General features: G+C 32.1%; 1 protein-coding gene across 8 annotated transcripts in view; it reads left to right on the top strand.

The window, feature by feature from the left end:
• Nucleotides 1-16376, top strand: part of LOC126889519 (serine/threonine-protein kinase tricornered) — a 675111-nt gene extending 658735 nt beyond the window's left edge. For 7 of the 8 annotated variants that reach the window (XR_007700061.1, XR_007700062.1, XR_007700065.1 and 4 more), the window contains exons 7-8: nucleotides 77-13420; nucleotides 13453-16376. Coding sequence is in view for 1 of the 8 variants with exons in the window: in XM_050657859.1 (XP_050513816.1) it covers nucleotides 77-192 (116 nt within the window). In the remaining 7 variants the exon portion in view is untranslated. Of the gene's footprint in view, nucleotides 1-76 lie in introns of all 8 variants that reach the window. The other variant, XM_050657859.1, reaches the window with a different exon arrangement.
• Nucleotides 16377-27833: the final 11457 nt, after the last annotated feature.

Below are 27833 nucleotides of genomic sequence, written 5' to 3'. Positions count from 1 at the left end.
TTAAAGCGTTACCTTATTTCATTAAATTATTATAGTATATTATTGAGTTACACTAAAAGATTTTATATTTTTCTAGCTTCTGCGCCCCTTCCTCAAGACGGCGAGATCAATTATAAAGATTGGGTCTTCATCAACTACACATTCAAAAGATTCGAGGGACTCACCCAGAGAGGTACTCCAACGAAGAAATAGTTGTTTGTTAATAGTTTTTACCACGATAAAGATATACTAGGCAGTTGAATGCCCAGCACTTATTTTTAGAAAATAAAGTCATTTAAGAGATGTTTCTATTAATTATATTAAATAAAAAGTAGTAAGTTTCGGTAAAGACAAATTCCACAATATCTTTACATGCCATCGATCATTCCGTTTATTATTAATTTTTATTTCTTTATTATTTGATTTTTAAAACTATGCTATTTGTTTCATCGTGTTCTTTTAATTTTTAACTATTGCACCATCAACTCAAACGGTTTATACAAGGTTGGAAATCCAAGACATGAATGAATATACAGTGGATACATTTTGCCACACTGCAAGTGTAGTCTACTTCTACTCATTTATTTCTGATAAAGTCACTACAGCGGTTTTAAAGAGTTTGGTGTCATTTGCTCTATAAATAACCAAATATGTTTTGTAAGTTGTGTTCGTATAGTGAAATTTAACATTATTTTTCCTATATCAATAAACTATATTCTTTCTAATCTGCTCTACATTTGAGACAAATAATTTTTTGGTCATTTTATTGCAAATTGGATTCTTATTAAATATCTTACTTATGTTTTTATAAAACACGACATACCGTTTTTGATTACACGTAAATCCTGAAGTAATACTATTAACTGAAAAAAAAAACTCGAAATCGATAAAATGCCTTGTATTGTATCTGCTTTTTTTATCTCCGTAACATTCTTAACGATGTTCCATTTGAATCCTTGATTCCAGTTCTTCACGTTCCAATACTGTTTCAATTTTTTATTTACTGATTTTAATTTATCAATTAAATTATCTTTAAATTAACTGCTTAATCAATAATGTATATTAGGTCTCTCTAATTTAAGATTAAATAAAATATATTAGATAAATAGAGTATATTACTAAAATTGAAAATACAAAAGGAATTTCTTAGCTTCATAGATATATTATTAATAATTTTAAAAAATACATTAAACAGTTGAAGTTACTGACTCGTTAGCAAACTAAATAAAAATAAAACATGTGGAATTTGTTTGTGCCGAAATCGTTAAATGTTCTATCGATTGCGCTGTATTGTTTTCTAAAAATAAGCTATTTTGTGTATTATAGGTCTGAAGCAGTTTTGCACTGTTTTGCTTTTTTAAGAGCTGTGAAAACTGTATCTTGCATTGTTCTCGACGCTATACTTCTAGAAGTATCGTACACTTCAAAATTATTTAATTCATTATAAGCACTTTTCCTGTACAAGACTTACATCGTTTCGTCAAATATTAAATATACATTACGCTTACACGATTAACAATTTTACATTTTAACTTATGTGATCAGTTATGTTACAATTTTTATTTTTTACAATAATAGATTTTTATTTCCTATTTTTTAATGTAAAGATCTGCTTTTTATATTTAAACATTATTAAAGATTTTTGGTTTTATACTTTCATTCTATTTAAATGAGAAATTTGATGTGATTATCAAAATGATCGAAATGGTAATTTGAAAAAAACTAATATTTTTGATTCGGATTATTACAAGAGAACTGACAACTTTATCATTAAAAAGAGTACCTAAATAATTGTACTTTCTCGCTTTTTCTCACTCGTTAGAAGCATAGATTTGGTTTTGTTTATGTTTAGTGTAGTCCATATTCCTCACTATCTTCCATGACTGTATTGATACGCGCCTGTAGGTATTTGAAGTGTTCCGACTATCATCACTGTATCATCTGCATATCTCAGATTGTTAACTCGGCTTCCGTTAATTTTAACGCTATATATATTCTTGACCACTCAATGTTTTATTCATTCCTCCGAGTTCATATTGAACAGGATTGCGAAAGCACACAACTCTGACGAAATCCCTTCTGTGTTTCTATATTTTCAGTTGAATTTTCTTCTTTTTGTACTAATTTTAGAGTTCTCGAAGTCTAGAGTTTTCCTGTATCATTTATCTGATTACTTTCACATTGATTATCGTAAATGAGCCATAATAAATAAATATCCACAAGGAAAAAGTTTTCCTGTAGTTGGCTATATACCATGTAATACAAAAAGCAATAAAGTCCTTTATAAAAGGTATATATTTAAAATCCCTAAAAAGGGCTACATCACAGAACTAGTTTTCGATTGGTTGACCAATCATCATCAGTGCTTACGTGAAATTTACATGCTAACCCCAAGATATATTTTTACAAAAATATGTGGGTCATGGCCTTTTACAAGTGATCCGTCAAGGAAACATCGGTTAAAAATGCTAACTTAAGCATGGATGTTAGCAATATTTCGTTAATACGCCCCAGGTAACATCTGAGCTATGGTTGGACTTGTTCACATAGTGTCAGTATGGCAGCAAGTGAATAAATACTTGCAATTGATTCGAGTGTCGTTCTAAACTGATTCTCCCCCGATTCTAAACAGCTCTTTATAAATTCTACGAAAACAGTTTGTTAAAGAACATCATCATCATCATAGACATTAATATGTTAGCAGATTTGTTGGGGATCATCATTGAGCTTCAGCAGCTCGGATAGTTTGATTAATGATAGCTTTGGTCGAAGTCATCTGTTACATGTACTGTATACTGTTTGTTGAGAAGCTTTTTCGCAATGTCTGCCCATCACTGTAGAGATTTATCGCGTTGGCGTCGACTCTGTGGACCGATTCTATAAGATCAACGCGAAACAATTACGTTCGTTGTCGCACGGTTTGCTATCCTGTAAGCTCATTCGGGAAGAATCGGAGAAGCAGATCACGAAGCCGATTACAAAGCGAAAGCGATAACTATTGGTATTGGTAGTGATTGGTCGATCATTTTCACGTGGCACACAAGCGCAAGCGCTAAGCGGGTTGTTCGTTGTTGTTGATTCCACAAGAATTATTGTTGATAATGAATTCGTGATGCTCTTACACCATCTTCCGTAAGTTCCTGTAGCTCCTCAATCGAACTAGTTCTTTGCTTAAGCGAAAAATATCAATAAACCTTCTATCTGTTAAACCAAATGGGTCACTTCTATCTCGAAGGAGCCTGTTTTCCTCTCGCGTTAACCGCAGTTGGTTTCTTCGCTCGAGTTCTCCATATATGTAGAACAAATTGCACCGGCAACATTTTTATTAAAATATAATAAAAATATAGTTATTCAAGGAAATAATTCAATCAAACTTGTGGTTAAATATGTCATGTAACTATCTAGTTACTCTTCTTCTTTCTTTACTTCTTCTTTTTTTACTTCCTGCACATTTATTTGCAATGTTGCCATAATTATTTATTCATGCGTCGTTTAAACTCGTATATTATCGTATGCCGCTATGATAACGAAGCGAAAGCGAAAACTAACCTTATATAATATGAACATAAATCAACTTCGCTATCGTTTAGCTTAGTTTCCGCGATAATAAGGAAAATTATAGAATTCGCCTACTGAGGTCTTTGACCTAAGAACTTCAAAATTCTAGAGTAAACAGTACTAGAGAGACGTTGATTGGGTTTAATAATTAAATCTAGAACCGAGACATTCGTGCGGTGAGCCGTCCGTGGAATTCGAAACAGTCGTTTCCATGTCTCTACATTTCAAAAGCGTCTATGAGTTGTCTATATCAGCGGTTCTCAATCTGTACCACTGGTGGTACATATCATTATTTGCGGTGGTACACAAAACACAAAAAAATTTAAAATAATAGACGGAGAGGCAGCGCTGAAAAATCTCTTTGAATTTACTAAAGCTAAATTTTTCACAGTTGATTACTGCGATTGTGTAGAGAAACATACTACGGTCGGTCAAGCGAAACGTAGTACAGGGATTACTGAGAGGGTATCAAAGTTGCTTTCCTACGAAGGTAATTAAATCCATTTACTAAGGCTGAAAATCAGTACGCACATTCTAAATTGAATATAAATAAGATTTATTATAGTCGGTCAGCTGTATGACGGGACAGAGCCGGTCGGTCGGCCCCAATGAATGTACATGGTTATTCACTATATTTTGACCCACTTGTAAACTGCTTTATTTACAGAATTAGAAAAAATGTAAAATACAAAAGTTATTCGATTTTTTATTTATGATTTTTTGACATGTATATCGCACTAGTGACGTCATCCATCTGGGTTTGATGACGTAATCGACTATGTTTTTAAATAAGAATAGGGGTCGTCTGCTAGTTTATTTGAAAGGTTATTCAATTCTCTATGCAGTACTATAAACATTAAGATCATTATTTATACAGGGTGTCCAAAAACAATTTGAATTATTAATTAAACAATTAATTTGATGAAAAAAAATTTTTGGACACCCTGTATAATTAATCATGTTAATGTTTATATTACTGAATAGAGAATTGAATATCCTTTCAAATGAGCTAGCACTCGACCCCTATTCCCATTTAAAAAAATAGTCGATTACGTCATCACGCCCAGATGGATGACGTCACTAGTACAATATATTTATTTGTCAAAAAATCATAATTAAAAAATCGAATAACTTTTGTATTTTACATTTTTTTCTAATTCTGTAAATAAAGCAGTTTACAAGGCGGTCAAAATATAGTGAATAACCCTGTACATTCACTGGGGCCGACCGACCGACTCTGTCCCTTCATACAGCTGACCGACTATAATAACTTTTATTTATATTTAATTTAGAATGTGTGTACTGATTTTCAGCCTTATTAAATGGATTTAATTACCTTCGTAGGAGAGCAACTTTGATACCCTCTCAGTAACCCCTGTTCTACGTTTCGCTTGACCGACCGCAGTATGTTTCTCTACACAATCACAGTAATCAACTGTGAAAAATCTAGCTTTAGTAAATTCAAAGAGATTTTTCAGCGCTGCCTCTTGGACTATAATAGTACTTAGTAAGTCTTGATAATACTATCTAAAAATATAGGTGGTAACAAAAATAATAAAAATAACTGTAGGTGGTACATGACTCAAAAAGGTTGAGAACCGCTGGTCTATATGATTCTGTGACTGTCCATGTCTCGCATGCATAGTAAAGTATAAAAAAGACCAGAGTTGAAACGAGCCCCTTCTTGTTTCTCATAGTAATGTGATGTTCACGCCATATCCCGTTTAGTTCAGTCATTGCTGCTCTTGCCAGTTCACAACTGCCTGTGATGCTAACTAGAGCTCGGGTTTTAGGAAAGTGTTGTTGGCGATCAATAATCATGATGTTGGTTTTGTTATAGTTAACCATGAGTCCAAACTTAGTACTATGGCTCGAGTTTTTTTAATAACTTGTAACAGTAATAACAGTTTTAATAACAATGTAAACAGTAACAAGGCCCGCCGAAGGTGTACGGTTTTATATTTTATCGCCAACCGTCACTAAGGCTAAGGCTCTACGGGCGACAATTTTACGCCAGCAGTAGCCGTAAAACGAACTTAAGGTTCCGCGGAACGGAATAGGAATAGCCGAACTGAACCGACTACGCACAAGTCCTGTAGTCGGTTCAGTTCGGCTATTCCTATCACGTTCCGCGGAACCTTAAGTTCGTTTTACGGCTACTGCTGGCGTAAAATTGTCGCCCGTGGAGCCTTAGCCTAAAGTCATTCATTATTGTATTCATTTGCGACAGTAACGTAACACTTTATTGTACTGAAAGAAGTATTTTACTTTACCTGCCGCGATTAATCGAATGGCGAGAATTTGAGTGAGCTTAAAATTTATTTACTTTAATTATTAAAAATATTGTACACAATTTGCGTTATTATCAATTAAATTTATGTCAAAAAAAGTGAAATTCTGTAGCATTTTGTAAATATATTCATATAAAATAAATTAAAACTTTACACCGATTTAGTAATTATTCAATATTGATAACTATCGATTAAAAATCGAAAGCGGCCATCTTGCAAAAGTTATCTGTCATCACTGTCATGAAATTATTATGACGTCTAAAATTTTAAAAATTCTTAAATTATAAATTGCAAGTAAGTGTTAAAACCAATATCAAATTATTGTAGAAAGTGAAATTGTAGATAATAGCTATTTGTATAACAAGGGAGGAAAGTGCTACTTTTCCTCCCGAGAATGAAGTTTACTGCCCGACGCGTAGCGGAGGGCAGTAATCATTCAAGGGAGGAAAAGGCACTTTACTCCCACGTTATACATATGGTTTTTCCACCTTCCTCAAATAACAAGTCATTTTTTGATTTTTACTTAATTTATTTATGTAACTAACCAACAAAATTTATTAAAACTAAAACTAACAAGTAGGTAGAATATAACTGTCAACTGTCAAATATAAGTCAAATTATTAATGTAAACATTGTTAAATCAAAATAACAATTTACTGTTTTTTACCATTCTGCAAAATACAGAGTGTTTTATAAATAAACGTTAAAATGTATAGATACTTACGTAAAAATGTAAGATATTGTACAGGGCGTCAATAAGTTATATTTCATGAATGAAATACCATGACGTCACTTTTACTTTTCCTCCCTAGGGAGGAAAAATATTTTCCTCCCTAGGGAGGAAAAGTACAACTTTGCTCCCTACAATCTGGTCCGGAAAAGTATACTTTCGGTAGAGGTAGGTGGAAAAATATATTTTGGCATTATCCAAGCTGTCCAGCTTTCAGTACTTCATTTTCCACTTTTTCATTCAGGGATTATTAAAGTTAAAGATAATTAATTTTATGAAATAATGAAGATAATCAAATTTAAAAAAATAGTGTTATAATGAGATTTTAAGGAAGTTAAATAAACGACAGATTTTTATTTAATTTATTTTATAAATTTTATATTATTTTTAAATAATTACAGAGCCCAAACTCTTACGTAGTCAACTTTAAGGTGCGAATATCAAATATCAATCACATTATGTTGGCGAAAAAATTTTATATGCACCACGTCAGTAAAGACCCTTTATCGAACTCGTCTGTTACTCGCCTCGCTAGCTACGCTCGCTCTTCTCGTAACATAAAGACTCGTTCGATAAAGAGTCACTTTACTGACTTGGTACATAAATAACTATTACACTATTATTTATCGCTTTATTACTACAACGGTAATAAAAAGAAATCAAATATAATATAAAAATAAAAAAAATAGGCAGAATGATGGTCCAGAAACCAGAAAAAGAATCTAATATTTTACTTTGTTAGTTTGAAATAATAATAATTATTGTTTGCCTCGAGTGGATGCATTTTTTCATTTAACTATATCTTCTGTAATTTGTTTCGACTTATTTTTAAAATTATCTAATTTCATAATGGATTTTCAAAAAAAGAGTGCAAAAAATGTTTGGTTACATTTCGAGAGTATTTCCAATGAAAAAGCGAAATATATTTTGTAAAAACATTTATTCTTACAAAAATGGAAGTGTTACGAATTTACAAAAACAAATGAAAATAAACACCCCGCTCTAGACATAAATGAGATAAGACGAGAAAGAGACAAGTATCGAAAACTATTATTACCATTACCTTTTAAATACAAATCCTTAAAGTCATAAATACAGTGATGAGCGCGATAATGACCGGCAAAATAACGCAAAAGATAGAAAACATTGAGAAAACAATGGAAAACATTGTGAAGTAAAAAGAGATGAAACTAGTAGAGGTGGAAATTATCGATATAAACGTATAAATTACCATTGCATTACATAGTTTCCCACCGTTAGACGTCTGTGACAGGAGTATTTTATAAAATTATCCTGCGGAGGGACCGCAGACGTTCGGATACAATTAGCGTCTCTTTGCAAAGACAATGACGTCGACTTTGCAAAGTAACAAGACATTTACTCAACACACACACTACACATTACACCTGAGATAGTGATAAGTTATACAATTACGTGGCTAAAGGTTCTAGTTCTAAACCAAGGCCAGAATCAGAGAAAAAAAATTATCCTGTCACAGTGACAGTTGTCATACTCCTCCGATACGTCTAAAGGTGGCAACTATGTAATGTAATGTTAATTTATACGTTTATATCGATAATTTCCACCTCTGCTAGTTTCATCTCTTTTTGCTTCACAATGTGTTATGTTTTCCATCTTTTGCGTTATTTTGCGTATTCTACCTAAAAACTAAAACTACCGAAAGTAACTAGTACCGGGTATTGATAGTTAAAGTAACGAATCTTTACAAATATTCAAAAGTAACCAAAATGTACATCACTACTCTTATGTATTGTTTTACACATTGTTGATCGAATATTCGGACATTTTGAACTTAATTGTCAATTTAATTATTGTACATAGAAAAAAGTGGTATTTTTACATACAAATATTTTCATAAAATGCATTTTAATTCGCAAATAATTCTACGAACCAGTGATTTCAGAAGACGGGAGTTGGTTTCGAGTTCGATGCAAGCCTTTATTTTTTGTGTATATGTTAATTTTTGTTCATTGTTACAAAGTGATACTTTTTATTATTTTACATTGTTTTTAACTTATAGAATCGTGTTTTTCGGGCTTGAGCAGCCGAGAAATATTTTGTATTACGTAGCTTGATTTATAATAATGATGGTCAATATTATAAACCAATTTGTGATTTGCTTAGATACAATTAAGATGATACGTAGTCATTGCATATTTAATTCTGTCACAGTTCACATGAAGTGTAAGGAGAGTAGAGAACTAACATTTCTAATGAAAGTGTGCACTTAAAAATAAAAAAAGGAACCATCCAAAATGTGTCCTTAATTTGATCATTTTTCGTTTATAGCTTGATTAATCACCTATCAATCGATAAACCAAATATACTGCTTAACAACAAATTGGTATAGAATTTTGGAAACAGTTTGGATGGATTTGTTTTCCGATGAATATTGGAAGTGGTTTAGTTTGTATTAATTTCTTTTTAATCGAATTAACTACAACCCACCGAAAGTATGAAAACGTCAAATTATTCAAAAATGTCGCTAATATGTATTTTTCTTTGTTAACGTTTTAATTGCCATTATATTTTTCATTCGTACGGTACACCGTTGCACTAAAACTGTGTCACATTTAAACTGTCATTGAAGGCTCATAATTTCGTAACGATTTTTGTAGAGAAGATTTACAAGATTGAAGTCGGTCTTATTTAAATGTCTGTTCTAGTCATGGGCTTTTCTGAAACTTCAGTAACATAAGATGGTAAATCCAAGAAATTAACGCACCACCTTAAAAATGGGTCATTTTTGATGTCTCGAATTTCCTGTCGTCCGATTTAAGTGATTGTTTTAATATGTTATATCCTTATTCTTTAACAATATCGCTGTACTAATATTGTCGCTAGACATTTAAATTGTCATTGTATACCGAGTGTACCAATCAAACTGTGCTTTTTTTTCTGAAAGTTCACCATACCCAGTGGAATATTCTAGCATTTCTGAAATACTGAAATTAAAACCTAACTATAGCCTCAGATTTTCTTAACATTCTGTTTTTTTATTCAATCGCGTATGTTGGATAATAAAAAAGTTAGGTATGGTTCTTTTCATGAGCATTTTTCAGTGCGTCACAGTTTTTCGATTTTTCTCTAACGCATTAAATTGTATGTGACAGAAAAAAACGCACGTCGCTGATTACATTTCGTCGGTGACTTTTATAACATCTAATCTAGTTGTCAATAGATGGCGCTAATAATATAATATTAAATAATATTATATTATTCTATATAAAAAAAATTTAATCTGTACAATTTATAAGACTATACAAATCAAAGAAAATACCATTTTATAAATGCAATAAAAACAATTGATTTGTTTTTATACCAAATTGCAAATAAAATGTGACAACTGTCAGATTTAACTAAAATGTCATGTTAGAATAAATGTCATAAATGTGTATTTATCACGGACTAACCTTTTTTTCTATCATTTGTGATGCACTGAAAAATGCTCATGAAAAGAACCATACTTTAACAACTAGCCATGTTTTTTATCAATAGGGTGTGTGCGACAAAAAGCCGATGCCGCACTGCAGGAAGTTTGGTAGGATGGTGGATGGTAGATACCTGCCTGACGACCATCCAGCTACTTATACCACGAATAATACAACGACGGTAGCCGCAGTGGCCTCCCACTACCATCTAACCATCTGGTTGTCCGCCAGGCGTCTATCCACCCAAATCAGTCATGTTTGATATTCCATCCGGGTAGCCTGGCTATGGAGGAAAGCGTAATAAGTGCTGTATATAAAAGAAGGGCAATTTGGGACCCAACAGACCCACTATTTGACGAAAAATGGCTTAAAATATCCGTTTTATTTATTCTTTGCAGTTGCATTAAAAAAATCCAATATTCAAGTCAGGTGAATTTAAAAAACAATTTATACCTTTAAGTCGATTTTTCTCCACTTTCTGAAAAGTGTAATTAGTGAGTTTAACGTTTTACCTCTAATTGGACGACATGCTAAAAAACAAACCAAATGTAACATAACAAATGAAACAAACGATTCCTCAGCAGTCAGTTGGATACTGACTTCATTTCACTCTTTCACTGCGTCCAGGATGCAGCGCCTCTCCACCATCCACCCTTAAAATCCACCCTCCAAGCGACCAGCTAGCATCCTGCAGTGCGGCATCGGCTTAAGGGGTAATTCTGCATGAAAAAGAAATGACAGTTTGCTTTATAAACGTCTGTCCGCAATTGCTTCGTTTCCGAGATACGGGAAAACATGCTATTACAAACTAGGCACTTGTTGTCACTGGTACAGCATATTCCCATGTTGGATTGTGCTGAAGTCACTGTTAATTGCAGTAAAGGGAAAGTCTGTGAAATCAAGAGTTAATGTTTAGAGATGTATCCCAAATGGAAGTTATGAACAGTTTGTGACAGACATTCTAACAACTCTTTGAACATACTAATCGCAGCCGTATCAAGTTTTATTTTCAATTTCACGTTTCAACGAAAAAAAATTTAAAATTCTGAATATATTTATTTCTGATACATGAAACCTAATGTTTTGTGTTTCAACCGCTTAAATTATCGATAAAAATTAATAATTAATATGATTTTCATTTATGTGATTAAAAAAGAGAAAAACAGGCAAAGGAGTTAAAGTAGGATATAACAAAATTTTTGAGTCTATGGTTTCATTCTAATATTACAAATTTAGCCTATTGTACTACTACACTTTCCGGTATAACAGTTCAGTTAGTCAATTTTTGCGAAAACAATGTTGACTCCCCTAATTTTTAAATAGATATTATATGAGACATGTCAAGGCAAATCATAAGTGTGGTTGTGCTATAAGTTAGCAACATTCCTTTCTGCTTCTGTCAGTGAGATCATTTTTGTCATTCAAACACTTTGGAAATTCAAGGCACAAGCCAAGCATATTTGCAGTGAAGAAATGTGATTTATGATGGATCAAACATATTTAGTTAAAAGAAAGAAGAAACGAAAGTTTTTAGTTTATGAAGGAAATATTACAAGTTTTAAAAAGGTATCCAGTGTAAAACATATTTTGCCACATACGTGTTAATTGTAAGGGCGGCCGTACAGGGACTGCTGGGGTAGTTTACCCTGAGTGACATACACGGAGAGCTCGAGCGGTCGTCGCCGACAGCTGGAGCGATCGATTATTAATTGCTCGAGCTGTTACTTGCAACTGCTTTACTTTAGCAATTGACTTTCTGCCGCAGTTGAATCATGTAGTCTAAGGTCCGAATAGGAGGTCAAAATGTTTTCAACTTTACGCGAATCTGCTTGCCGGATGAAACATTTTTTTTTTATTAAATTTCATACATAGACAAATATTTCTAGCATGGGTTGCCTATCAAAATCGTGTCATAGCTATCATTAAGGGGGGCCGAAGTGGTTGAAATCAATATTTCAAACATATTTCTTTTTGAAGGTATGGTAGAATCATTTTATTTTTAAATTAAATAGGCATATTCAGTACAATTCATAGATTACTCAAGAAAAAAATCAAGGAAAAATACTGAAAAATAAGCCAACGGTGGCAAATTTTTAAATAACACCTCAAAATATAATGAATTTTGAGGTGGACATAAGAACTCATTATTGGAGGTAGGGCTATTTAACACTATCTCCCTACCTCCCTAATACCTTCGACTCGTTTTATAGCAAGTTCGTGACAAATGCGCTTGAGCGTAGTGAGAAACGGTCAACAGCTGTTCTTATTTTCTTTTGTAAATTACTCCGCGATTCAAGAACATATCCGGTGTGCATCACTTTACGATTTGACAGACAAAAAAGAAATTGAAAATAAAAGTTGACAATACTTTAAACGCGTTTCTCTCAAAATTACTTTTTTCAGGCTGTAGACATTGTAACTCAAAAACTACTTGACCAACTCACCTGGAATTTTGTATATATTTTCTACAAAAATTCCTTGAGGTAACGCTGTCGAGATATTTTTGTTTTAATGCTTATTTTTTGTTTAACAATAATAAATATGTTGATTTTCACCCTTTTTTGCAAAAAAAATTTCTTTGTTTAGATTTCTAAGTGAAAATAAAATGTTAGAATTAGATAAAACTAAAAAAACTCGACAGCGTTACCTCGAGAAACTCATACGCTAATAAAATCTTTTTGAATTTTTTGTTTACCGTGATTCAATGGTGAGTTTTGATGTCCACCGCAAAGTTCATTATATTTTGAGGTATCTTTCAAAAATTGGCAACCGTTGGCTTATTTTTCAGTATTTTTCCTTGAATTTTTTTTTGAGGAATCTATGAATTGTACTAAATATGCCTATTTAATTTAAAAATAAAATAATTCTACCATACCTTCAAAAAGAAATATGTTTGAAATATTGATTTCAACCACTTCGGCCCCACTGAAGGATAGCTATGACACGATTTTGATAGGCAACCCATGCCAGAAATATTTGTCTATATATGAAATTTAATAAAAAAAAATGTTTCATCCGGCAAGCAGATGGGTACATTTTGACCTCTTATTCGGATCCCGTACTAATGGATTCTGACGACGAAGCACAAGCACCGCTTTTGACTGCTCCTAGCGCAGTTAATAGCTCGAGTAGTCAGTGTCTGCCAGGGCAACCGCTCGCGAGCTGTCGACATCATAATGAAATTTCATCGTGCTGTTGACAGCTTGAAGCGGTCGCGACTGCTCAAGCTGTCATGTGTATGGCAGCGAATATAAGATTATAGTTCACGGTACTGTCTCAGCGTCAAGCAGTCGATCTCAACTGCTTGAAGCTCTACGTGTATGTCCGACCTAATACATTTTTTGAAGCGAAGCTTTTTAATTTTCGTGATGGGGAACTAAATGGGAAAAAGTGAAACGACAAGAAACTTTGTAACGAAAGTTAAACGTCATTAACTGGAGAGTGAGTATTATTGCTCAAGCGAGTGAGCGAGATGATGAGTTTCTTCTACAATGAAAAGTCTTACTTGAAGTTTTCCTCAGATGAGCTGGTGAATATTTTTTAGATCTTTTAGTTGGTTACGGTTCTATTAATGATTGTAGTAGGGATTTGGATGGAGCAGTAGTCTGTCATAATGCAATATTCCTTTCATGATAAAGAAACAGGAATTTGCTTTGTATAAATACTTGGTTATGTAACATGTAGCTTCAGTTAGTATACGAAATATTTTTAATCCCATTATTGCAATGTCAGTTTTGCTTGTGCTACCCCTTCACTCCGTATAACCAAAATGGTCTAATTATTATTTTGTAAATTAAAACTTTATTGTTCTAAATGGGAAAAAAACTAAAAACAATCCGATCACAACTCACATTTTTTATATCGATTTTTTTGCTTTTTTGATGATGTATTTCTTCAAGGTTATGATGTGTTTATATCAGTATGGATAGACACTTGTTAAATTGAAAATCCCAATATATATATTGAAAAATAAAGCATTACAGTTTTTGTAAGATTCTGAGTCACCTGATTGTTTGAAAATATTATATTTTCATTTATACATATGTTTATTTCAGTGGATGTGAGATTTTGTTTGTATTACAGTTTATACTATAGTTTGTTTTTAAACCAAGAGGAGTGATTCAAATTTACCGCGCTGTAATGCTTGTTTGTAATCGCAGGCAAGTTTACTCCACTGTTATAAAATTTTGACACTAATGACAGTTATCAAATTTTGACACAATTGGCATTTCATAGGTTAATTAAGTTATATCAGCGATTTTTTGTATTTCCTGCGTTATTCCTTTAATTTTTAGATTTTTAGTCTGCTTTTATACCGGGTATCCACTTATATTTTCCCCATTTTAACTGCCTATAACTTCTAAGCGGCTCAAGATAGAAATATGCGGTTTTCGCTGAAATGTTTTATTTTAGTAAAAGTTTTGTTTGCATGGATTAAATTTTTATATCACTGTTAAATAAAAAATTGCGGATTTTTGAAAAAAAAACGGTGTTGACTTATTTTATTGAAACACCCAGTATATTTTTTTGTAGTGCACCAATTTGCTTAGTTATATGTTATTTAGTTATGTGATATCCACGTTGCAGCTCTCATTTTAAAAATTAATTACTCAGTCATTTAACAACCGATTTTAAAAAACTTTATATCGCTGGATAGGTGAATGACCGTTCTTTCAATTTACAAAAAAATATACTGGGTATTCAAATAAAAAAAAATTAACAAAGTTTTTTCAAAAATCCGCCATTTTTCTTTTCGTAATTGACAGCGATATAAAAAATGCAATGCATTCAGACAAAACTTTTACTAAAATAAAACATTTCAGCGAAAACCGCATATTTCTATCTTGAGCCGTTTAGAAGTTATAGGCAGTTAAAATGGGGGAAAATATAAGTGGACACCCGGTATAAAAAGCAGTTGTTTTTAGAACTCTTTAGCGACGTATTAATATAATATAACATTTATGGATTACCGTCGAGGGCCGACATGATCAATCAAAAAAGAAGATGTATTTCGTGATTATTCTAGTGACTTTCATGGGTGTGAATCTGTCTTTTTAGTTTACTCCTCCTGGTTAAAAAATAAACCATAGTTAAGTATAAAAACATTCAAGATTTGATATTTTTCAAAATTTTCAATACCTTTGTATATTCGCTATTTTAGGTGCTCACTATCTAATGGCGTTGTGTATACCCAGTATAATAACACGATTAATGTTAATTTTTGATTGGCAAAATCATTAAAATAAAACAAGTTGTTGGCTGGTAGTTCGAATATATTACATCAATGGGGAATGTTACATGCAAGGATACAGAAAAAAAGCCATTTTGCGTACTTTATAGTCAATTATTATCAAAGAAGTAAAAAGATTTATACGTTTATTAGTACACACAATAAAATTTATTCTCATTTCTACGCAATTCATTAGAGAAGCCCAAAATTTCCGACCCTCTGCTAATTTTTCAGATCAGTAGTACTGTACAAGACTACAGAACTATCTGACATTGCCAAGGTCAGCCGATCGAAAACTTTGGCTACGCGATATTGTCAGATCAATCGGAATTCAAAGATTTTTCTGTTTTTTATTTGCTACCTGTTTCATTTCTTTCTATGTATTTCTTCCTGCATACATTTTAAAACAATGTATTCTAAATAAACAACTATTCGACGATTTTATCTGGCAATGTCGCAAAACCACTGATTTCGTACACAATGCATTTTAAATTGATGTTTACTCTTTGCACCAACGCGTTCAACTGAGTTACCTTCCAATTTCAGATATTTCTGTACAACTGTACCAGATAAGTGTCTGCCCTCCTCAACATGTCGCTAAATTGCCATGTATATACTGTCGACATGCACGACGGCATTTCATGTACATAACCATCAAATGCGTTGTATGTAGCACGCTTATCGAGTTTTTTGTAGTGTAACTGCAATTAATATCCACGAGTATCGGGAAACTTACTCAGTAAACTGTTAGATGTTTAGCAATTTGATTGAGCTTAAACGTTAACTTTTTGTACCTTAGTTCCTTTAAAAAAAATGTTTGTATCGAGTCTAGATGTCATTTTGTTAATGGATTGCTAGACATATCAATGTTTGGCTGTTAAATAGCCTTTGATTATGGTTGTAAAACTATGTAGGGAGACAAAATTTAAAATAAGTTTAATGTAAAGTAGCTCTCTATAATTGCCCTGCAAACTGTTTTGACTACGTTTCAGATAAGCCTATAGTAGAATGTATATTTATGGATACTTTGTTATTTATTCCTATTTGTATTTTATAGTTGGTCTCGCTAACAGGACTGTACATATGTTTACTTCCAAAAATGTGTATAACTAAAAAATAAACTCCTCTGTGCTTTATTGGACTTTTTATTTATTTCAAACCTACTGTGACTTTGTATTGCGTCGAAATCCTACCAAAGTTTCATACAAAAATGACAAGCGCGCAAAGCCGAAGACAAAGATGTGAAACAAAAAAGACAGCGTATGCTCCAGGGTGGTTTCAGAAAAGAATTGGGACTCCTCATAGACATTCCAAAACCCGGTTTTGGCAGTTAGGGCAGTCAATGAGGGTATTTGGCTCCGAATTCCATCCTACTACATCGATTTGAATGATATTTTCACAGTAAGTAGGGAATAGATCGAGGAACAAAGTCTACCCTATACCGATGTGTGCTTTTATCGTGAGAGATGTTCCCACCCCTTCTCGAGGGTGGATAATTTTTTGGTTAAAATAGCCACGGAAGTGGCTAGATAACCTAATTATAAGCATAAACTGTTCTATAATTTTTTTAAAACTCAATACTTTTTAAATTATGCGTGGTTGAAAATTTACCATTTTCATTGAAAAATGACACCTTTGCGGACAGTTTTTTGCGAATACCCTAAAAAGTATGCATCTAACGAAAAAACTATATCAAATATTTTTGTAGCTTATAAAAAAGCAAAGAGATTCGTTCTTTCATAAATCTAGTTATAATACAAAAAGATATATGGTAGGTGAGAAGAGTTTGTTTTTTGGTGCATGCTCAAATCGGTGTATTTAACTTGAAATAACAGAGAAACGGTCGATTTTAGGTGTATAATGATACTAATGCCTTTTGTAGTTCTTGAAAAGGCATTTAAATTGAGCAATATTGTCGATTACATTCAAATTAAGCGATATGCTGCAAAAAAGTTAATGACTAGTGTATTTTAAGAAAAAATGAGAAGTATTTATTTAACCCCTCATCCGTCAGAATTCAAATACATCGTTTTCCTTCTAGAATACTTTTTATTATAGTGTTATTTCTATGTTTAAAAGTTGAAGGGGTTTAAAATTAATGGTTTTTGAAAAAAATAAGATCAAATTATAGAGGGCATTTTTAAATTTTCTTAAAAATCTTCCTTTTTCTCCATGTAACTAGAAATGGTAGAGATAGGAACAAAAGATATGTACTACACAAAAAGTAGGGTATTTTAGATAAAAAAATTTTTCTTTGTCATTACTGTATCTCTTTAACCCGTCCAACTTTTTGAACATAGACATAACACTATAGTAAAAAGTATTTTAGAAGGAAAATGTTGCATTTAAATTCTGACGGATGGGGGGTTAAATATACTTCTCATTTTTTCTTGAAATGCAGTAGTCATCAACTTTTTGCAGCAAATCTCGCTTAGTGTTAATGTAATCGACATTTAATATTGCTCATTTTAAAGGTATTTTCAAGTATTACAAAATAAGGTATTAGTTTCATTATACACCTAAAATCGACCGTTTCTCTGCTATTTCAAGTTAAATACAACGATTTGAGCATACACCAAAAAACAAACTTTTCCCCTACCATGTCTCTTTTTGTGTGATAACTAGAAGATTCATGAAGGATCGAATCTCTTTGTTGTTTTATAAGCTACAGAAATATTTTTTGTAGTTTTTTCGTTAGATGCATAGTTTCTAGGGTATTCGCAAAAAACCGTCCGAAAAGGTGTCAATTTTTAATGAAAATGGCCAATTTTCAACCGCGAATATCTCAAAAAAATGTTGTTTTCAAAAAAAAGTTATAGAACAGTTTTTGCTTAGAATTATGTTCTCTAGCCTCTTCCGTGGTTATATTAACCAAAAAATTTTCCGCCCCCGAGAAGGGGTGGGAACCACCCCCAAGAAAAAAGCGCACATAGGCATAGGGTAGATTTTCAATTAAGAGATAAGTAGAGGCTATTCCCAAAATTTCATTAAAATCCATGCAGTAGGAGCGAATTCGGAGATAATATCCTCTTCTTGCTCCCATTGACTGGAGTAAGTAGTAATGATGGAAACATATCTTTGACATTTATTTGAGAATAGGAATATATCAGCTCCTAGAACCGGAATCGACGAAGAACTGATCTATCGGTTTAATATTACTTTACAAACAATTTCGAGTGGTGAAGAAATTGATATAAAAAAATTTTGGAAGTATATTACAGAAACAGTTAGGTATTTTGTTTAACTATATCCCTGGTTCGATATATTCACCGAAGAAAAAGCTTATTACAAGAAGCCAGACCTTTCTTAGATTGCCCACTTCCGATTGCGTCAGACACCGATGATGATTCAGAAGACGATGTTTGTGGAACCACAGATTCCGGAGTTATATGAATCAGTATTTTTTGTAAAGGCCTAAGTGACCAAAACTAAACTTTTGGGAAATTGAAAAAAAGTTTTGGCATAGAAAGTAGCGTTGAACAACTGCCCTTTTAAAACAAACTGATAGCTCCAATAACAATGAACCAAAAACTTCATTAAAATAAAAATGGAGAAAAATGTTGATGACGCCCTTTAAAAAAACCAATTCATATTGAAGATGGAGGTTTTGAAGAAACGCTTACATATGACAGCGGAGTGGAAAAACATAAAGATGAAAAAGATTATTGTATACGATTGTAATATTTGTAATGTTTTACATAAATAAATTATATTTATTGATGATTGCAATTTCTTAAGCTGACAAAGAATTATTACACTGGTTGAAAAGGTTACATACAGTCGGAAAAATAAAAGAATACCCATGAACGATCACATCAATCACTTATTTTGTATTTGCTGTCGTTTTCTATAAATGACAAACGTTCGTTATAGAAAAAGACAGCAAATACAAAATAAGTGATTGATGTGATCGTTCATGGGTATTCTTTCATTTTTCCGACTGTATTTTTATTGCACATGTTAATATTACAACCGAAACATTTGGATACAGCATTTTAATTCTCACTTTTGATACCAATTTCGTATTCAGAAAAATCAAAACCTTTATAGTAAACTCTTATGTCTAATTGTTCTAAGTTTTAAAAAATTATGTTCGCCATTTATGATCTGTCCATTTGATCTGTCATTTATAGAATGTTCAAATTTTGTGTCAAAATTTGTATACTGACAGTGAGAGGTGAGAGTGAGTTGAGAATAATTATGATTAGACATTAAATATATGTATTTACATTGTTTACCAAGCGGGGTCCCAAAAGGACCCCAGTTTGTTTATTGACTTTTTTTGTTTTTTTTTTAAATTTTTTTTGTTACGTTAGGCCCTAAATAACATGTTATGCAAAATTCAATGTTAAAAGCTTTTATTTTCTTAGAAAAAAATAGTTTACATGAAAAACTGAAGATTTCACTAAAAATAAACAGGTTTGTTTTAAAGTTTTGTTATTATTTATTTTATATATCGATGATACACTTTACAACTGTTTTCCTCTCTTTGTGTTGATTACAAACAAATGATTACTTTTTTTGTCCTTAAAAGGACAAAATACGTTTACTTTCTCTTGTGTAGTTTTTATTAATTATCCTCTCATTAGGTACATGTAATTGGACATGCAATGAGAGGTCCCAAAATAGGTTGCTACATAATATTATGCAAGGAAAAATAGCATGCAAACACAGTCCAGGACGAAGAAGAACCTCAACCTCATGGTTGAAGAACTTGCGAGATTGGTATGGTATGGGGTTGATACAATCATGCTATTTAGGGTGGCAGCGAATAAAATTAAGATAGCTATGATGGTAACCAACGTTCTGAAATAACATGGTAGATGAAGAAAAAGAATCTTTATTGTGCAATTATTTCAACTGTAATAATATTCACCGACTAATTTACAATGATTTAATGAAATGTTAAAATGTCTTATCTTTAAGCGGCTTCTGCAATTTCTTAAACATATGGAATTTCGTATACCAAACATTGATATCGGCGCTTTGTTGCGCATTCTGACGGATTTCCGTTTCGACTTATACTATACCTCGACCCGAGCCATAAAATATCAGAGACAAAGTAGCAATGAAACCAGATAGGATAGGCCTGGATCCCGCGTACCAAAAAAAAATTTAAAACACTCGTGGGAGTGCCGAGAGAAGTGAAAACTTCTTATAGTATATAACTTACGAGCTCAGTGCTTTTCCCCCATCCAAATAGAAGTGCTATACCTACATTATATAAGAGTTGCGTACGTTCTATGCTATTTATGTATACACAAACATAATTATATATATATATATATATATATATATATATATATATATATATATGTATATATATATATATATATATATATATATATATATATATATATATATTTACGTACGAAATTTAGTTCGGCAAAGTGATGACGGTCGCAAACTCAATACTTTTTCCCATCTAAAAAGTTCTCTACGCCCGTAAATAAGTTTTCACTTCAAAATTTTATTTCGTCGAAGCAATGATGGTCGCTAGTTTAATACTTTTTCCCCATCTACAAAGTGCACAACGTCCCTAAAGAAGTTTTCACTTCAAAAATTTATTTCGTCGAAGCAATGACGGTCACGATGAAGGTCGCTAATTCAATAATTCTTACCCATCCAAAAAGTGCACAACGTCCCGAAAGAAGTCTTCATTTCAAAAATTTATTTCGCCGAAGCGATGACAGTTGCTAATTCAACACTTTTTCCCATCTAAAAAGGGCACAACATCCCTAAAGAAGCTTTCACTTCAAAAATTTATTTCATTGAAGCAATGACGGTCGCTAATTTAATATTTTTTGCCATCTAAAAAGGCCACAACGTCCTAAAGAAGTTTTCACTTCACAAATTATTTCGTCGAAGCCATGACGGTCGCGATGACGGTCATTAAGTCAATACTTTTTCCCCATCTAAAAGTGCACAACGTCCTTAAAGAAGTTTTCACTTCAAAAATTTATTTCGTCAAAGCAATGACGGTTGGGAAGACGGTCGCTAATTCAATACTTTTTCCCCATCTAAAAACGTTTCTACAGAAGTTTTCACTTCAAAAATTTATTTCGCCGAAGGGATGACGGTCGCTAATTCAACTTTTTCCCCATCTAAAAAGTGCACAACGTCCCTAAAGAAGTTTTCATTCAAAAATTTATTTCGTCGAAGCAATGACGGTCGCTATTTTAATACTTTTTCCACATCTAAAAAATGCACAACGTCCTTAAAGAAGTGTTCTCTTCAAAACCCTTATTTCGTCGAAGCAATGACGGTCGCTAATTCAATACTTTTTCCCCATCTAAAAGTTCACAAAGTCCCTAAAAAACTTTTCAATTCAAAAATTTATTTCGCCGAAGCGATGACGGTCGCTAATTCAATTTTTCCCCATCTAAAAAGTGCACAACGTCCTTGAAGAAGTGTTCACTTCAAAAATTTATTTCGTCGAAGCAATGACGGTCGCTAATTCAACACTTTTTCCCCATCTAAAAAGTGCACAACGTCCCTAAAGAAGTTTTCACTTCAATAATATTACTATTATTATTGGTACATTATAATAATATACGTACAAAATTTATTTCGTCGAAGCGATGACAGTCGCGAAATCAATCCTTTTTCCCCATCCCAAAATAGATTTTACATTTATGTTAAATTTAAATACTTCTACACAATTTATATACAGAGTAGGCCAAATAAAAGGAGCCACCCCGATATTTGGCAGTATTTCTTAGATTTTAAGAAAATAAAAAAACAGGTCAATTTTTGATCTAAGGAGGACACATTTTTACGGTACAAACATCTGTCATTTGTCAACTCCCTCCCTTCCACTTCCCCCACCCCTTATTTTTAAATAAGGAATAGGGGTCGTGTGCTAGCTCATTTGAACGGTTATTCAATTCTCTATTCAGTAATATCAACATTGACATAAAAATTTATACAGGGTGTCCAAGAAAAATTATTTTAAATTAAATTAATTGACACAAAAAGAAGAATGTATGTAATTTATTTAACTCGGAATACATTCTACTGCTGATAAAAAACAGAAAAAAATGTTTATCTGATAAATATACACTGTTTGTAGCTTAAATTCAATATTCAACCTACCAAGAGGCAGATGGGTGAAAGCTTGAACATTAAAATTAAGCAAAAAGCATTTTTTTCTGTTTTCTGTCAGCAGTAAAATGTGTTCTGAGTTAAATAAATTACATACATTCTTCTTTTTGTGTCAATTAATTTAATTCAAAATAATTTTTCTTGGACACCCTGTACACATTTTTAAGTCGATGTTGATATTACTGAATAGAGAATTGAATAACCTTTCAAATGAGCTAGCACACGACCCCTATTCCCTATTTAAAAATAAGGGGTGGGGGAAGTGGAAGGGAGGGAGTTGACAAATGACAGATGTTTGTATCATAAAAATGTGTCCCTCTTAGATAAAAAATTGACCTGTTTTTTTATTTTCTTAAAATATAATAAGTACTGCCAAATATCGGGGTGGCTCCTTTTATTTGGCCCACTCTGTATACTTACATACACATAATAAATATACGTACAAAATTTATTTCGTCGAAGAGATGACGGTCGCGATGACGGTCGCGAAATAAATCCTTTTTCCCATCCAAAAATAAGTTCTACTTTTATTTTAAATTTAAATACTTATATATACAATTTATGTATACATACACATAATATAGATACGTACAAAATTTATTTCGCTGAAGAGATAACGGTCGCGAAATAAATCATTTTCCCCCATCCTAAAATAGGTTTTACATTTATTTTAAATTTAAATACCTCTACACAATTTATATAATATACATACACATAATATATAGCATAAGCGATGACGGTCGCAATGACGGTCGCGAATTCAATGCTTTTTCCCCTATTCAAAAATCGCACAACGTCCCTAAAGAAGTTTTCACTTCAAAAAATAGCAAGCTGAAAATTTGTTAATAGCTTAACGGTGTCTAATCGGACAAACTTTGATGTGTGGGAACACTGAAACAGGGGAAGTATTAATTGTGGTTACCAGGGCCGCGTTTAGGTCAATTGACGCCCTAGGCAATTCTCTAGTAGCCGCTCTTCAACCATGTAGGTACTATTTTTGCGAAAAAAAAAATTGCAGAAATTTGCAAAAACACTAAAAATGGATTTAAACTAAGATGTGTATATACCTATAACAGAAAAAATTGTCATTCCAGTTCGATCACATCAGAGACTTCTTTTCAAAAAAAAAAATTTTTTCTTGACAAAATCGACAAATTGCACGTTCTTGCGTCATACTTGATGAGAAATTATTTTTAATTCTTGACATTTTCGAAAATGACCTTTCAGCGGACACGTTGGCACCTGGTATGCACAAGTAAATGTGCAAAGTAATGTCAAAATTAGAGAAAATATCTTTCAATCCACATAGTGTAGTCACGGAAGGTTTTCACCTCCGATGTCGTTGAACCTCCATCAATTTTCATGAAAATTGGTGAGTAGTTAGAGGATACTTGGTGACATGATGCCAACTTGCGCTTTTCCTGTGGTGGTGAATGCCACCCCTTCTCGAGAATGAAAATTATTTTTTTTTAATAATTACAAAAATTTATAGAGAGATAAATTCTAAGCAAAATTTGTTATATAAAGTTATTAATATAAATAAATACTTTTTGAGTTATTATTAAAGATCAAAGATTTTATTTTTTCGAAAAAAATGCATATTTTAAAGCAGTTTTTCACGTAGAACTCAATAACTATAAGCTTGAACAAAAAAGTTATTATTATCAAAATTGAAGATAATAAAAAGCTGAATACACCCCTTGCTTAAAGAATTAAACTAATGATAATTCAAAGTGAGTTACAGTCGGAAAAATGAAAGAATACCCATGAACGAACATATAAAACACGCTGTATTTTTCTGTCACCGTGTCATAAAGAAAATTGTCCAGTGCAACTACATGTAACAATAATTATTACATGTACTTGCGCTGGCCAATTTTTTGTGTGACACGGTGACAGGAAAATACAGCGTGTTTTATATGTTCGTTCATGGGTATTCTTTCATTTTTCCTACTGTATGGTAGGTAAATTGAATGTATATTTTTTTCGACGAGTACTCAAATCTAAGTATTTAAGCTTAAATAACGGGAAAAAGATGCATTTTATAAAATATACCTACTAAACACTTGTCAAAGTACTTCGGAGTACCTATCAAATGAGCTCCAGTAGAAGTCAATATCATCACAATTAAGCAAGTTATGATGAAAATAAGAGAACCCTTTAGAACTTTTTAGGAAAAAATGAAAAATAAAACATACGCCATTTTCACAAAAATTAAAATTTATAGTACCTAATCCTTAGAAAAATTTCTTTATATTAGCATAAATAATTATTTCAACAATTTTGACTGGTTTAGAATGCATATTAAAAAAATATATAATTTAAAAAAATCACAATTTTTAAAATTATCGTAATTTTCATTTTCTTTTGATAATAACTCCAAAAATACTCAATATACGTAAAAAGTGATGTATGTATAACCAAATTTTAGTTTTCTCTATATCAAATATTTTAACTTTATATAACTATATAAAACTATAGGGTAAAAAATAACCGAGATAGAAACGTTTAAAGCTTAAATTTTGCTGCGAGAACCATATAACCGGGGCCATTTAACCTTTTATTTTTAAAAAAGTAAGGAGTTTAAAAGATTAAATTCAACGTGGTTTAATAGTCAATAAAATTAACTTCAAATGGTGTTAAGGCAAACCTGATATCGCAAAAATTAACGGAGGTATTTAAAAAAAAAACAATAACTTTTTTGGAAAAATTCTTAAAAGATAAATTTTGAAAAATATTTGGTGCATAAATTTTAATGCTATCAACTTGTTCGAGGGCTCATTTGATATATATTTCCAAGTATGTACTTTGACAAATTAATGGTTAAAATTAAATGGATCATGTTCCCGTTATTTAAGCTTGAGTACTGAGATTTGGGTACTCGCCGAAAAAATATACATTCATTACCTATAACCGCACTTTTAGTTAACATTAAAAGGTCTTTTTAGTAAGGAGTGTATTTAATTTTTTATTAGATTCAATTTTGGTAGTAATAACCTTTTCGTAAAATCTTATAGTTTTTGAGTTATTTATGATAAATCGGTTAAAAACATTTTCTCACGAAAAATTAAAATCTTTGATCTTTAATAACTCAAAAAGTTTTGATTTATTTTAATAACTTTATATAACAAATTTTGCTTATAATTTGTCGCTCTATCGAATTCTGGGGATATTTTTAATAAAATAATTTTCACTCGCGAGAAGGGGTGGCATCCACACCCAGGGTAAAAGCGCAAGTTGACACCAGGTCACCTTTGTTCCTTGAGATATCGTCTAACCAATCACCAATTTTTATGTAGATCGATGGAGGTTCAACGAAATCGGGGGTAATAGTTAATATCCACCTTCAGTGACTGCACTCTCTTTAATCTTTAAATATTGTCAATTGGCGATTTTATTGTGGTATCCAAATGCATTCCGAATGCATTCATGCATGAATGATGTATCTTGGTCGTCTTTATTTTGTACCGGATTTTCAGCTTCTTTAATAATTTCTTCATTGCTTAATTTTGGCAAATCTGTTAATAACACGAAAACGTTAATAAATAAGTCGATAAGATTCCAGACGTCTATTCAGGTCTCTTATCAGAGTGTCGATTATAATATAGAATGTGTGCATTTTCATCTCATCACTAGCTGAAAAGTTTAGTTCATCATCGGCCCCCTCGTCAAATTGAATTTTTCTTTTTCTCTTTCTTATTTCTTTATATGTTTTATTTATTTGGGCACAATTTTTTGGCTTCCTTGCGGTAATGTAATTTGAAAGAGCTTCATGATATTTAATGACAGAACCCAGATCCGTAATTTTTATATACAAATATTTTTTGTACAGTATTTGTGCAGCCCTCTCATAATGTGCCTGTGGGATCCAGGCCGAGGACTATTTACTGCAAATTCTAAAGCGGAAGTTGAAAAAAATGAAAGACAAAATATTTGAAGTCGATAGAGCACTGAATTTATGTCTAACGTTAATCGTCAAGCGGGGTCCCAAACAGACCCCAGCGCATATTTTATTGAATAAATATGTGTGTGCGTATGTTTAGATGTATGGCCTTGGTTTGGTTTTTATTGAATAAATAAAATACACTGAGCAGCAAAATTAACGCACCACCTTGAAAATAGGACATTTTTGATGTCTCGAATTTCCTAAACCTTTTGTCCGATTTAAGTGATTTTTTTAGTATGTTATAGCCTGATTCTTTAAGAATATCGATGTAATATTATTGTTGCTAGACAGGTAAATGTCATTGTATACAGGGTGTAACAATCATACTGTGCTTTTTCCTCAAAGTTCGGAAAACACCCAATTCCAAATTCCAAAACACCCTGTGGAATATTCTACCATATATAAATTATTAAAATTAAAACTCAGCTGTAGCCTTAGGTTTTCTTAACATCTTCCTTTTTGATTCATTCGCTTACGTTGGATAACAAAAAAGTTAGGTATACTAGCTATGGTTTTCATCAATAAATCCTCATTTTCTGCTTAGTAATAAACAAGCCTAAAGTAGGCTATGAGAAATTAACAATTTGATAGACGTCAGCAGTCAAAAAATGTCTGTTTTTTTGTGAAAATTAGTAGATTTATTATTTAAAGTTTCAATTAAGTTCGTAATTTTTTCTCTTGGTTGGTGGAAATGGAATGTACTACAAGGAATTTAACCCGTGATAAGTGGGTTCAAGCAAAAGAGATATGTACTTTTATAATGCAAAACGCTTTTAATAGCATAACGTAAGAACCAGAGGTTATAACACCATTAAAGTAACAAAAATAAATCAATACAATGCGCGTCAGTAGCGAGTGTTTCCGCCTTTACTTCTAGTGATGGCTTCACATCTACGAAACACACGAAATGAGGTTTGTTATTTGGTCTTGAGTCTTGATCAACATTATTCGAAATCTCGAGAGCTACTTTTTCTACTTCTTGTAGGGTACTAGGAGGAGGCCCACAGGTCTTGGACAAAATTTCGGTAGGCTGCTGCTTTGCGGTAGAAACCGTCAAATTTCGGTAGATTTTTTCCGGTAGAAATTGTCAAATTTCGGTAGATGATATTTTTTGCTTTTTTTGCTATTACATTGCAAAAAAGCGATACTTTAGTATCACTAAATTACTTATAGTAAAAAAGTAAATAAGGTGGATATCTTTATTTTAAATACCTAGGTATTTTTTACATACAAACAAAAGAAAATCAATCAATAACAAATTGAAATAAATGAAATGTTTAACAAAAAAAAAAAACAGTCAATAAAAATATACAAGAATATTATCTACGTTCACTGTCAATTCCAATATCATTTTATATATTAATACCTAGATACATTAACGTAAACCTTCAATCTATTCTCAAAATCAATAACAAATGCAATCAATAAAATGTTCAAGAACTAAAAAAAATCAATAAAAATAAATAAAAACATTGTTCACGTTTAATGTATCTTCAAAACTATTAACTGTCCTAAAGTCTTTTAATAGGCGCTTCTCATTTGT

This window comes from Diabrotica virgifera, chromosome 8 (genome assembly GCF_917563875.1).
Source record: "Diabrotica virgifera virgifera chromosome 8, PGI_DIABVI_V3a".
In the NCBI taxonomy this organism is placed as follows: Eukaryota; Metazoa; Arthropoda; class Insecta; order Coleoptera; family Chrysomelidae; genus Diabrotica; species Diabrotica virgifera.
The sequence above is the reverse complement of the archived record's forward strand: the minus strand, read 5'-3'. Positions and strand labels throughout refer to the sequence as shown.